Genomic DNA, 11590 nt, shown 5'->3' with positions numbered 1-11590 from the left:
ACTACTATAATCTGAGTTTGATCGGAATTACTTAATCTCCACATCACGATTAAATCAGCGCTCATGATCGCATCTACTTCAGCCGCCTTTTGATCAAATTAATGATTGTATATTTCATATTTGTATCTGGAAATCCATATCCCAGTAGGAGTAGTAGTTCTCCAGCACGTACAAATACTATATAACTCTCAGTCTCTCAGACTATTTCTTTCCAACAACAACAATCATGTCTTCACTAATGTTCTACCCTGTTAAGAAAATCGCCACTCTCTTCCGAAAGTTGTTAGGTTTAAGGATGCTGTTCAAGAACAACTCGCACGAACAATTTGTTCCCGTTCATGATCCAAATATCGACACAGTAATTGTATATGTAGGCGAAGAGAAGAACAGATATGAAGTTCCGGAGAAATATTTCTCGTATCCAATATTCGAAGCGTTCATCGTCAAATTATTACGGGAATCGGGACAGGAATTTGATTGCGAAGGTGAAGAACCTCTCATGCTTCCATGCTGTTCTACTGACATGTTTGATCAGTTATTGAAGCACGCCAAGGAATATTTTCTGTATACACATTTGTATGAAGTCTTCGTGACAAACCCTTACCACCCTGTTAACTTCGTTCACCAACCCACGATAAATAATCCGTCACGTGTGTAACCAAGATTCTCGCAAGTGTAAAATTAGGCCAGTTGACGAGAATTTGAGTCTGAATTCCCGCCCGATAAATTAGAGTAGTTTAGAATATTGCGTTGTAAAAAACATAAATCCAAGATTTTCTTTATCTAGTGAGGCCAATTTATTCGGTACGCATTGCTGCTTCAATATGCAAGTTGATTTGTTAGATTAAAAAGAAATTATACATATTCTTGAGGTACATCAGTGAGAGTTTACAAAGAAACGTTTATGACCTACATATCAATCTGATTAGTTAAACCTCGGACCAGGCGCTGTGGCGTTTTAGTTTCATTCAGCTTTCTTCTTCTAGAGAGATTGGAGATCGACCTTCTTGAGTGAATTCAGATAACAACATACGCGTTCACTGCATTGTACCTACCCCAACCAATTTCACTCTCTTTTGGACTGAGTTGCACATGCAGACAATATATCGACGCTTTCAATGGTGTTCTATCATTCAACCTTTGCCACACCTCCAGCAGGCATGTTGCTTTCTGCGACTCTCTCCCTCACAAACCTGGATAGAACAGCAAAATTCCACATTACCAGACAAATAGGTAGAGCAAAGCATGAATGACCACGCAACAGTGATCGAAACTTAGCTTGTTCATAAAGTCTAGTTTCTAGGCAACAAAGTAGCCCAATGTTTCTGAAAATTACCTTGCTAACTTGTCCCGTGATGATTGCAATATGTATATCGACAGAATAAAAGAAAGCATAAGACCTGTTGAATGCATGAAAATATTTAGTAGCAATAGTGTCAGAAAAGCTCTACATTGAGGTGGTCTCGCATTAATTTATGCATGGATCGTATTAGATTTGGATATCTTAAAGCATCAAAGAAATGCATGTGCTATAAACAGTTGGATTGAAGATAGGCTAGCAGGTAGGAATAGGATAATGAATACACAATGAGCATAATGAAGCACTGATTTTTACCCGATCCAAACAGTACATAAAATCCAGATGTCACGTCTATCTCTGATTGCTCCTCCCTGTAACAACAAGATTATGTCACATCTCACAAAGTGAAAATTCCGAAACCCCGAGATTTACACAAATCCATAACTAAAATATAAGTGAAGGTGATGCTGACCATGTATATCTGACCAACACATGCTTTGGCCAGTGCTGAGCATCCCAAAATTGTTTATGAATATCTGGATGGATTTCTACGTCTGCTCAGGACAGAACAATCCACAATGGTTATGAGAACTCCTCGAACAACAGCAAAATAAACTCGAACTATAGGTGCCTTTTTTTCTGTCCGAAAATGATATTAAGACTCAAAACTATATCAATGACAATCAGAGAAGTCCTATTCCCTGCTTTCGTTTGGACTGACCTAAGTGGTGAAGAAACTAAACTAACCAAAAACATGATAAACGCAAAAAGTGCCTATACTACAAGACAATCCCTTCCAAAGAGCCAGCTAGGTTCACTATGATAAAGAAAATTATTGAACTAGATTACGGAATGAGCAAAATGGCATTACGTACAGTGGTGAGGCATATCCACAACTTTAGCAGTGACACCATGCAAATCACTTCCTGAATACCTCTGTATTGCATATAATTTGACCACAATAACAGATTAGTTCAATAGAAAATAACTTCTATCCCTTCCATATAACTAGTTTTTCTAACAGATATAAGGTTACAGAATCAAGTGTTTGCATCTAAACGAAGCTATCCCAGTATGCCACTATTTTCCAATTTCTCAAAAGATGTGGCATCGTACATATGTTGAAACGCTCATAAATCACGACTTACCAAATGGGCATCAATCATTGGGACCTCGGAACTTTTACGATTTATCACAAAAAGCCATGGTACTAAAAACTTTTCTCTCCCAACTTGAAATGATCTGCACAAAAAACTCTCTGTAAATATGAATTTGACCAGAAATGTTCATAACAAGACTAATTCACTGCCAAACGTGAATTGGGTGTCAAAAGGAAATTCGACGAACAACTGTTAATTTATTAGTAATAGTAACATTATAATCCGAGGTTTTGCACATTCAATTGTAAAGTACAAACAAAGTAAATTCAGCTACCAAACTCTAAACTTGAAATTCTCAAATTACAAAAAATATCTCGATTGCGAAACATTTCGCCCTTGCTTGTACAGATAGTTTAGCTGATTCCCATTGTTTACAATCTAAAACTGATAATGCACAGAAAAGAAACAAAATTTGAATCAAAAGACGAAACTTTAAAGCCTTAATTATACTCACATTTTATAAGCATCAGCTCCTGTATAGTCCATCGGCTTCACTAGAGGAACTAACACCTACAAATTTATACACCACAAAAATTCACTAACCATGTAAAATCACCAAAAAATAAACCCTATATTTACCTCACGATTCACGGCAAAAATTGGGCAGTGTCGACCGATCATATCATGCCATTCGGTTTTCATCTGAAAGCGCGAAATTGCACAAAACCCATTAAAAATTAAACAGAACCCATTAAATTTGAACAAAACCCATTAAAATTTGAACAAAGCCCATTAAAATTGAGCCGAAATTGAACAAATATTTTAGAGAGAGAGTACGGACAGAGTGATAAAGGCCCATCTTGCTCATGGGGACGATGTCGCCTGGCTTGTAAGCGGCAGATATGCAGGGCAGCACGGAGAAAGAAATCAACAGAGGGAGCAGCAGGAGTGAGAATCTCGACCCCCTTCCACTTCCCGCCATCTTGTAATTTCTATCGCTCTGAAACTTTCACTCGATCTTCTGAAGTTGGAGACTGGAGTTGCAGGTGATGCGGTCGCCGGGCAGAAATGTGCAGGAATTATTATTTCGGATTTGGAGTTTGGAGAATTTGGGTCAGGCCCAAAACATATAGGAAAGTTACATATGGGCCCAGGGTTTGGAGTTTGAATAAAATTGCTCTGGATACCCACACAATTTTATTTATGGAAATTTTATTTGAATCCATGTAATCTCTTTTTACACTCAACTTACTCTCTACAACCATATTATTTTTAATTAAAGAATTAATCTCTCTTTAAACCTAAATTTATTACCTAAAATGTCCTCCCATGCCCAATTCAAAATGTTAATTTCTCTTTACACCCATTCATAAAACAAAATTTCAAACTAAGTAGTTTTGTTTTCAAATAAATTCGAAAGTCAAAAATCTTCTAGGTCCTATGTACCTGCTCGCAGATGTAATTGCAGTAGCTGAGGCAAGAAAGAGGAGGAAAAAATTCACAAAGCTATAGAGCGTTCATGGCCGGCAATGTTGAACACAGTGCTAAACTTCGATTCGTGTTGACTATAAATTCTCTCCTAGTTTTCATGCAGGTCCTTTTATTTTGAGGGGACTCCTTGAAGATTTGGGTCCAAAGCATATCACCTGACCATGATTATAGAAGGTTGTTGACAATTGACATAAAAGATGTGGCTTGTAACTTAGGTACTTCTTCAAGGCTTTTGCCTGTTTTATATGTTGTTTATTTAATTCGAATGGTTTGAGAGTGAGATATTGTTCATCCAACTCCTCCATCCTTGCTGGAAATAGGGTTTTAACCATCGATAAAAAAAACTTGTTTTTCTCTACAAGAGTTATTAGGGTTTTAGTCGTATGAACGTAGGATAACAAGGAATGATGGTAACATTTAATTATAATGTGTGGGTTTATTGATAAATTGTAGTTTTATTATTAATTTTGTCTTGTACTTGATGGTAATTATGCAAGATGATTAAATAGACAATTAACATTTAAAATTTAAGTTGGATGTAGAAAGAGGTTACATGAGTTTAAATAAAACTTCCTTTTATTTATTTATTGGTGTAAATATACCAAACTAGCATGTTTTTGAGTTTAAAAAAAAAAAAAAAAACATTCAATGGAATTTGTCCTAGTACTTTATTTATTTGCAAATAATATATTTTTTGTGAAAAAAAAAATTTGTTTGAGACGAAATTGGACTCAAAACATCGAGGGGAAGAGTAAATATTCTTAACCAATTAAACTACAACAATTTACTCATTGTAATTGAATTGTAATGAGCATTAAACTACAATCTTGAAAGTAACAAATATTGCTTGACTTCTTTAATGTAAGAATTCATTCTTTTTAGCAAACTAATAAAACCCTAACTTTGCATCTTGACTTCTGTGTAGCAGTAACGAGTAATTTCTATTGTAATTAACAACAAATACAACAACCTCCTTTCTGTTTACAACCATTCCTAATATAGTAGCTAGTTAGCTTCCTCTGTAAGCTTACTACTAACAACCTTATCCTTTTAACCACTAATATTTGTCCTAGTCAACACTAATATAGTGCCATCTTATCAACCAATTCAGTTATCACACAGATCCTATCAATACCCCCCTCAAAACAAGGCTTGTATACAAGACTTGAAAAACAGGAAAAAATTTGCAAAAATACAATGTATTAAAGCTGAGCAACTCCTGGAAAACGCAGCTTCAAGTCTAAGTAAGTCTCCCATGTAGCTTCTTCTGGAGTATGATTTTTCCAATGAACCAACACATCCGTAATTGCAGTTGTACCCTTCTTCACCATTCGTCTGTCCAAAATAGCCACATGAACATCTTGTAAAATACCATATTCAGTTAACACAAGTAGTTGAATCGTAGGTTGAATAGTAGCCCCTAAATGTTTCTTAAGACAAGAAACATAGAACACTGGATGAAGCTTAAAGTTGTTTGGGAGTTTCAAGCTATAAGCAACAGAACCAACCATTGTTAACACTTCAAAATGACCATAAAACCGAGGTTGCAACTTGTGAAACGAGTGAGAGGCCAATGACATATGCTGATAAGGTACCAACCTCAAATCGATTAAGTCACCTACCTCAAAAACCCTTTCAGTTCGATGCTTATTAGCCTGTACTGTCATTCGATTTTGTTCTGTTGCTAAATTGGCCTTTAAGAGAGATAAAACTTTATTTCTTTCCAACAAACATCGATCCACCATTTCCAATTTAGTAGTACTAGCTTCATACACTAGAATCTCAGGTAGTGGCTGACCATACACCACTTCATAAGGGCAGAGTTTAGTAGCAGAGTGATAAGCTGTATTAAAGCTCTACTTAGCCCATGGTAACCAAAGGGTCCATTTTTTGTGCTGAGGACTACAAAAGCACTGAAAGTAAGTTTCCAAACACCGATTTACCACCTCCGTTTGACCATCAGTTTGTGGGTCATAACTTGAGCTAAAACATAGTGAGGATCCTTGCAATGAAAAAAATTCTTTCCAAAACTTACTCATGAAAACTGGGTCTCTATCACAGATAATAGATGCAGGCACGCCATGAAGTTTAAAATTATGCTCCACAAATAAGGTTGCCACCAAAGTTGCAGTATAAGGATGAGATAGAGGTAAAAAATGTGCATATTTGGATAAACGATCCACAACTACCTAAATGACAGTTTTTCCTCGACATGAGGGCAGACCAATGATGAAATCCATGGATATGTCAATCTATATCTGTGAAGGAATAGGCAAGGGCTTCAGTAATCCTGCATGAGTTAAGGTCTTGTACTTGTGTTGTTGGCATATCTGGTAGTTGGCAACCTTGTCCTTAATGTTGTTTTTCATACCAACCCAATAAAAAGACCTAGAAAGCCTCTTATATGTCTTAAAAAATCCAGCATGCCCAGCAACAGGACTGCTATGATGTTCTTCGAAGACTTTCTGTCGCCACGAACTCGTAGGACTCAAAACAATTCTCTCTTTGTGTCTTAGAAACCCATTCTCAACTTTAAACTTCAAGGAATTCAGTGATGTAGGGTTTGAAGGATGTAGGATTTCCTGAATCTTGTCCAGTATCCAAGCATCTTGTTCCATGTTTCGTCTCAAATCATCTAACCAACTGAGATATGGGTATGAAATTGCAGCCAATTCCATACTAGAATATTAAGAAACTTCATCAATAGGAATTCTGGAAAGTGCATCTGCCACCTGATTATCACAGCCTTGATTATATTGAATCTTGTAATTAAAACCAAGCAATTTAGAAACCTATTTTTGTTGAAATTGACTATTGGGCCTATGTTGCAGAAAAAAATTCAGATTATGATGATCTGTTTTGATGATGAAATGCCTACCCACCAAATATGATTGCCATTTTTTAACAGCATGTATGATAGCCATCATCTCCCTTTTATATGTAGACAAACTTTGATTCCGTGCACTGAGTGCCTTGTTAGTAAAGGCAATAGGTTTGCCACCTTGCTGGAGAACAACTTAAATCCCAAAACCCGATGCATCACTTTCTATAACAAAAGGTTGGGAAAAATCTGGGAGGGCTAAGAGTTGTGGAGACAACATAGCCTGTTTCAATTCATTGAAAGTTGCAGTTGTCGAATCAGACTACTTGAAGTTGTCATTCTTGGTGAGTACTGTGAGAGGACTCACAATCTTCCCGAAGCCATGAATAAATTTCCTGTAGTAACCCATTAATCCAAGAAATCCTCTCAATGCTTTAATGGAAGTGGGAATAAGCCAATTAGCAATAACCTCCAACTTTAAAGGATCAGCTGCAACCCCTTCTTTAGAAACTATATGGCTCATATATCGACTTGGGTTTGACCAAATGCACATTTAGTTTTCTTGACAAACAAGGTATTGGCTTGCAAAAGTTGAAAGACCACTCTCAGATGCTCCACATGAGACTCCCAAGACTTGATGTACACCAATATGCCATAAAAAAATACTAGAATAAATTTCCGAAGATAAGGTCTAAAAATTTCATTCATGAGAAATTGGAATGTGGCTGAAGCATTGGTTAACCTAAACGACATGACTAAAAACTCATAATGCCCCATCATGAGTTGGAAATGCCTTTTTTTTCAATATCACTTGGATGTATACGAATTTGATGGTAACCTGATCTTAGGTTGAGCTTAGAGAAAAATTGAGCTCCATACAACTCGTCAAACAACTCATCAATTAGTGGAATAGGAAACTTGTCCTTAATAATGATCGAATTAAGGCCTCTATAATCCATACACATCCGTCAAGTGTCATCCTTTTTCCTTACTAAAATAACTGGAGAAGAATAGGGACTATTACTCACCCTGATAAAACCAACATCCAATCATTCTTGTGCACACTTTTCAAATTCTGTTTTTTGTAAAAGACCGTATCTGTTAGGTCGCATACTATGTGGTTTACTACCCTTTATCAAAGGAATTCTGTGGTCATGGGATCTATAAGGAGGTAAACAATTAGGAGTAACGAAAACTACCTCATTATCATGCAGAAGTTGTTCCAACTATTGAGATTGAGTTACTGACATCACATCTTTATGTTCTACCATATCTTCTTGTTGAATTTGAAAGAGAAAAGCACCCACAAATGATTCTTGGTGAAGTAACCTTTCCATATGAAGGATAGAAACATCTTGAATGTGTTCACTAGGCGCTTCTAGACTTGAAAGACAGAAAGTGGTATTGCCCCTTTTAAACTTCATGTACAGTTTATTAAAATCCCAAAGGACTGGACCCAATGTCCTTAGCCATTGAACACCTAGCACCACATCGCAACCTCCCAGAGCCATGGCATACAAATCAGTAGTACATTGATAATTTTGAATCTGGAGTGAAATAGCCCCCAAAGAACCTGTAATGCTTACTTTGCCCCCATCCGCAATCTTGACACTAAAGGAGTGAGCTGTATTCAATTGTCCATTAATTTTCTTAACCAAAACAGAATCCACGAAGTTGTGGGAACTTTCAGAATCGATGAGTATTACCATAGGACAAATCTTAATACTACCAAGAACCTTCATGGTTTTAATTGACTTAGGAGCTGAGGTACCCAAAAGTGCACAAGCTGTAATCTCCGGTTACAAATTCTCAGTGTCAAATGCTTCATTATCACTCCTATACTGAACATCAATCAATAAAAGTTGCTTCTTCTCATAAGTGTGGCCTCGAACAAATTTTTCCTTGCAGTGGAAGCAAAGACCATGTTTTCGACAATATTCTACCTCATTTGGGGTCAATTTTCTCACATTCTCATGTTTTAATTTGCTATTTCCCACAGAATTATCAACAACAATTTGCAATAGTGGACGAAAAGAAGAATTAACAGATGAATGAGGAAAAGATTTAACCTTTAATTCAAACAATTTGGCATCGATCTGTTGAACATAAGCAGTGGCTGCAAGAACATCTTTGGGTTTCAGAATTTTGACGTCATGATGCAGCTTCGATTTCAGACCTCCAATGAAACAAGATCGCAAAAGAGATAGGGTAATATCCCTTGTATGATTCGCTAAACTTCGAAACTCCAAGATGTAATCACGCAGAGATCCTGTTTGAAGAAGTTTAACCAAGCTTTTGGTCGAATCGTCGAACTCGGAAGGGCCAAATTCTTGACAAAGAGCTTGTGTGAAATCTTCCCATCTGGGGTATGTTATGATACAATTTGCCCATTGGAACCATTGCAGAGGTTCGCCATCCAAATGAAATGATGCCATTTTTACTTTCTTGAAATCTTCGATGTTGAAGAAATAAAAATAGTGTTCCGCTTTGTAGATCTATCCCAAGGGTTCATCACCATCACCGAATCTGGGAAATCGATCTTGATAAATAGCTATCAAGGCGGCAAAATTGATTTTTGACAGAAAAATTTAAGCCCAAACTGAAGATTCACTCCAGGAGGCAAATAATGATCGGAATATGTTCCCTCCGATGATTCACTGACGGACCCACTACACCTCGTCGATAACGCCTGCAATTGTTGCAAGATCATCTCCTGGGTAGCTCGAAATTTAGTTTTTGATTCTTGAAATTCATGTCTGGAATCTTTGAACTCCTGCTGGAAATCAGCAAACAAGGACTCAAGCTTTTTCACTCGCGTTTCCATGGTGTGTCTGGAATCGAGTTGGGTCATACACGAAGAAGGATCAAGTAAGATTTGATGCATTGGCTGATACCAATGATAAAACCCTAACTTTGCATCTTGACTTCTGTGTAGCAGTAACGAGTAATTTCTATTGCAATTAACAACAAATACAACAACCTTCTTTCTGTTTACTACCCTATCTAATATAGTAGCTAGTTAGTTTCCTCCGTAAGCATACTACTAACAACCTTATCCTTTTAACCACTCATATATGTCGTAGTCAACACTAATACAATGCCATCTTATCAACCAATTCAGTTATCACATAGGATCCTATCACAAACAAATCTCAGTTTAACACGTACGAATAAAGTTTTCTTTTTCTCATGTTTATAAGCTACTTCTAATACGCATTGTAGAGAAATAACTCGTTTGGAAATACTTTTAAACGAATACAAAGAGCCAAAAAATTAACAGTCTCCACTTGATATTTTCCCACCTTAGGTTGTTGACATTCCTATGTGGGCCAAGTGGATTTTAGCAAGGTTTTAAAATACGCTACGCACTAGTCAGGCGGCAGGTTGGGGGCCTAACGCCTAGGCGGCTAAGCGGAGCCCTACGCAGGCTAGGGGGATTTAAGTAAATCTATTGTACTTCGTGTAAATAAGTGTGTTTATACTTAAAATATATATAATTTTATCATAAACTAAAAAATAGAATGACATATATATTATGAAGTATTGGAACAATAAAATGTAAAATAAAAGAATACATAAATTATAAAGTTTACATTATTAATTTAACAAAATTCATTAAATAACATATATATCTTATGTTATTTTATATGTGGTGAAACATAAAAGAAATAAAAATTAAATATAGCGTGTTTTTTATTTGATAGTGTATATACCAACAAAAATAAAAAAAACTATACTTGCAAAATATAATATTATCATTTTCTTTTCTTTTTTCTTCTTTTTTTGTCTATTAGTACCATTTTCTTTCAATTAAAGTGCTAATAGGATTGTATGACATATTGTTTTTTAGGAAAACTAATGAAAAAGACTTAAAAACTTTGAGTTTTAATGTTAAAGACAAAATAAAAGGTAAATGAATAGTATCAGGATTGACTTTTTAGTGTTAAAATGTAGTTTTTCGTTAAAGTGAACAATACCGTGGGCTTTTCGTTAAAACTCCCTTGTTTTTTTGGTTCCTGGTATCTTTATGGGTGAAAAGAGTGGCACTTACTAAGCCACATGTAAAAAGAGTAAACAAAAAGATAAGGGTTAACTGTTCACTTTCTTCTTCTCTGCGATGGTGAGTGTGCCTGCAAGTCCGCCAAAACCAAGCTCTGCAACCATGGTTAATTTATTAAAGTCGGGACTCGCATCACACCGCCTCGACTCTGCCTTAAACCGCCTGCACCGCCTAGAGCACCCAGACGGCTGCCTAGGCTCCGCTTAATTCCTCCTCTGATTTTTCTTCCGATCCTACCATAATCGCGACGACTGAGCAACAACTAACGCCTTGGCAGCCGCCTAGGCCGTGTTTTAAAACACTGGATTTTAGTCAATTTTGGACCTAATTTCCCTTTTGGCTTCAATTATGGACCAAATGCCTTAAAGATTAATAAATGGTCCATGTGGACTTCTTGGATGGTTGGGGCACTCTAAGACTCTAAACTCTAGTTGATCCTCCGTGTTGCTTCTCCTTTGGAACTTATACGAATCAATCACCATTTATAACAAATTAATAGCATTTCTAATAATATTATATAATAATGCAAGAATACTAGGTGAAGTTCTTGTTATTTTATGATGACAGATATTGTTTCATCCACCTAGTTGAGACAAACAAAGAAAGAAATTTTGGTTTAGTGCATCTGTAAGTGGTACATTATCTTAATAGTTAGCGTCTTTTTTTTATTTTTTTATTTTTTTTTTAAAACTCATTGTGTTTTAGGTTTAAAATCTTCTCCTTTAGTGTAGATTATTGTATTAACATGGTCGTTAGTGCCATCTTCTTTAACTCATTGCGTTTCAGATTCCAACCATCATATTTTTTATTATTATAAA

General features: G+C 36.2%; 2 protein-coding genes across 2 annotated transcripts; both read right to left on the bottom strand.

Annotated features, from left to right (window-relative positions):
- Positions 1 to 818: 818 nt before the first annotated feature.
- On the bottom strand, positions 819 to 3552 carry LOC137723167 (uncharacterized). Its single transcript, XM_068462343.2, has 9 exons — positions 3242 to 3552; positions 3040 to 3102; positions 2915 to 2970; positions 2449 to 2542; positions 2176 to 2236; positions 1773 to 1854; positions 1616 to 1671; positions 1337 to 1400; positions 819 to 1193 (listed from the first exon to the last, which is right to left on the bottom strand). The coding sequence occupies exons 1-9, from the start codon at positions 3380 to 3382 to the stop codon at positions 1130 to 1132; spliced, it is 681 nt and encodes a 226-aa protein (XP_068318444.2). The 5' UTR covers positions 3383 to 3552; the 3' UTR covers positions 819 to 1129.
- A 1541-nt stretch (positions 3553 to 5093) lies between these two features.
- Positions 5094 to 5636, bottom strand: LOC137722115 (uncharacterized). Its single transcript, XM_068461095.2, has one exon. The coding sequence runs from the start codon at positions 5634 to 5636 to the stop codon at positions 5094 to 5096; it is 543 nt and encodes a 180-aa protein (XP_068317196.2).
- Positions 5637 to 11590: the final 5954 nt, after the last annotated feature.

Source organism: Pyrus communis, chromosome 4, assembly GCF_041283825.1.
Source record: "Pyrus communis isolate YQ-2024b chromosome 4, ASM4128382v1, whole genome shotgun sequence".
NCBI classification, from domain to species: Eukaryota; Viridiplantae; Streptophyta; class Magnoliopsida; order Rosales; family Rosaceae; genus Pyrus; species Pyrus communis.
Note: the sequence above shows the minus strand (reverse complement) of the source record. Positions and strands in the feature narration are given on the sequence as shown.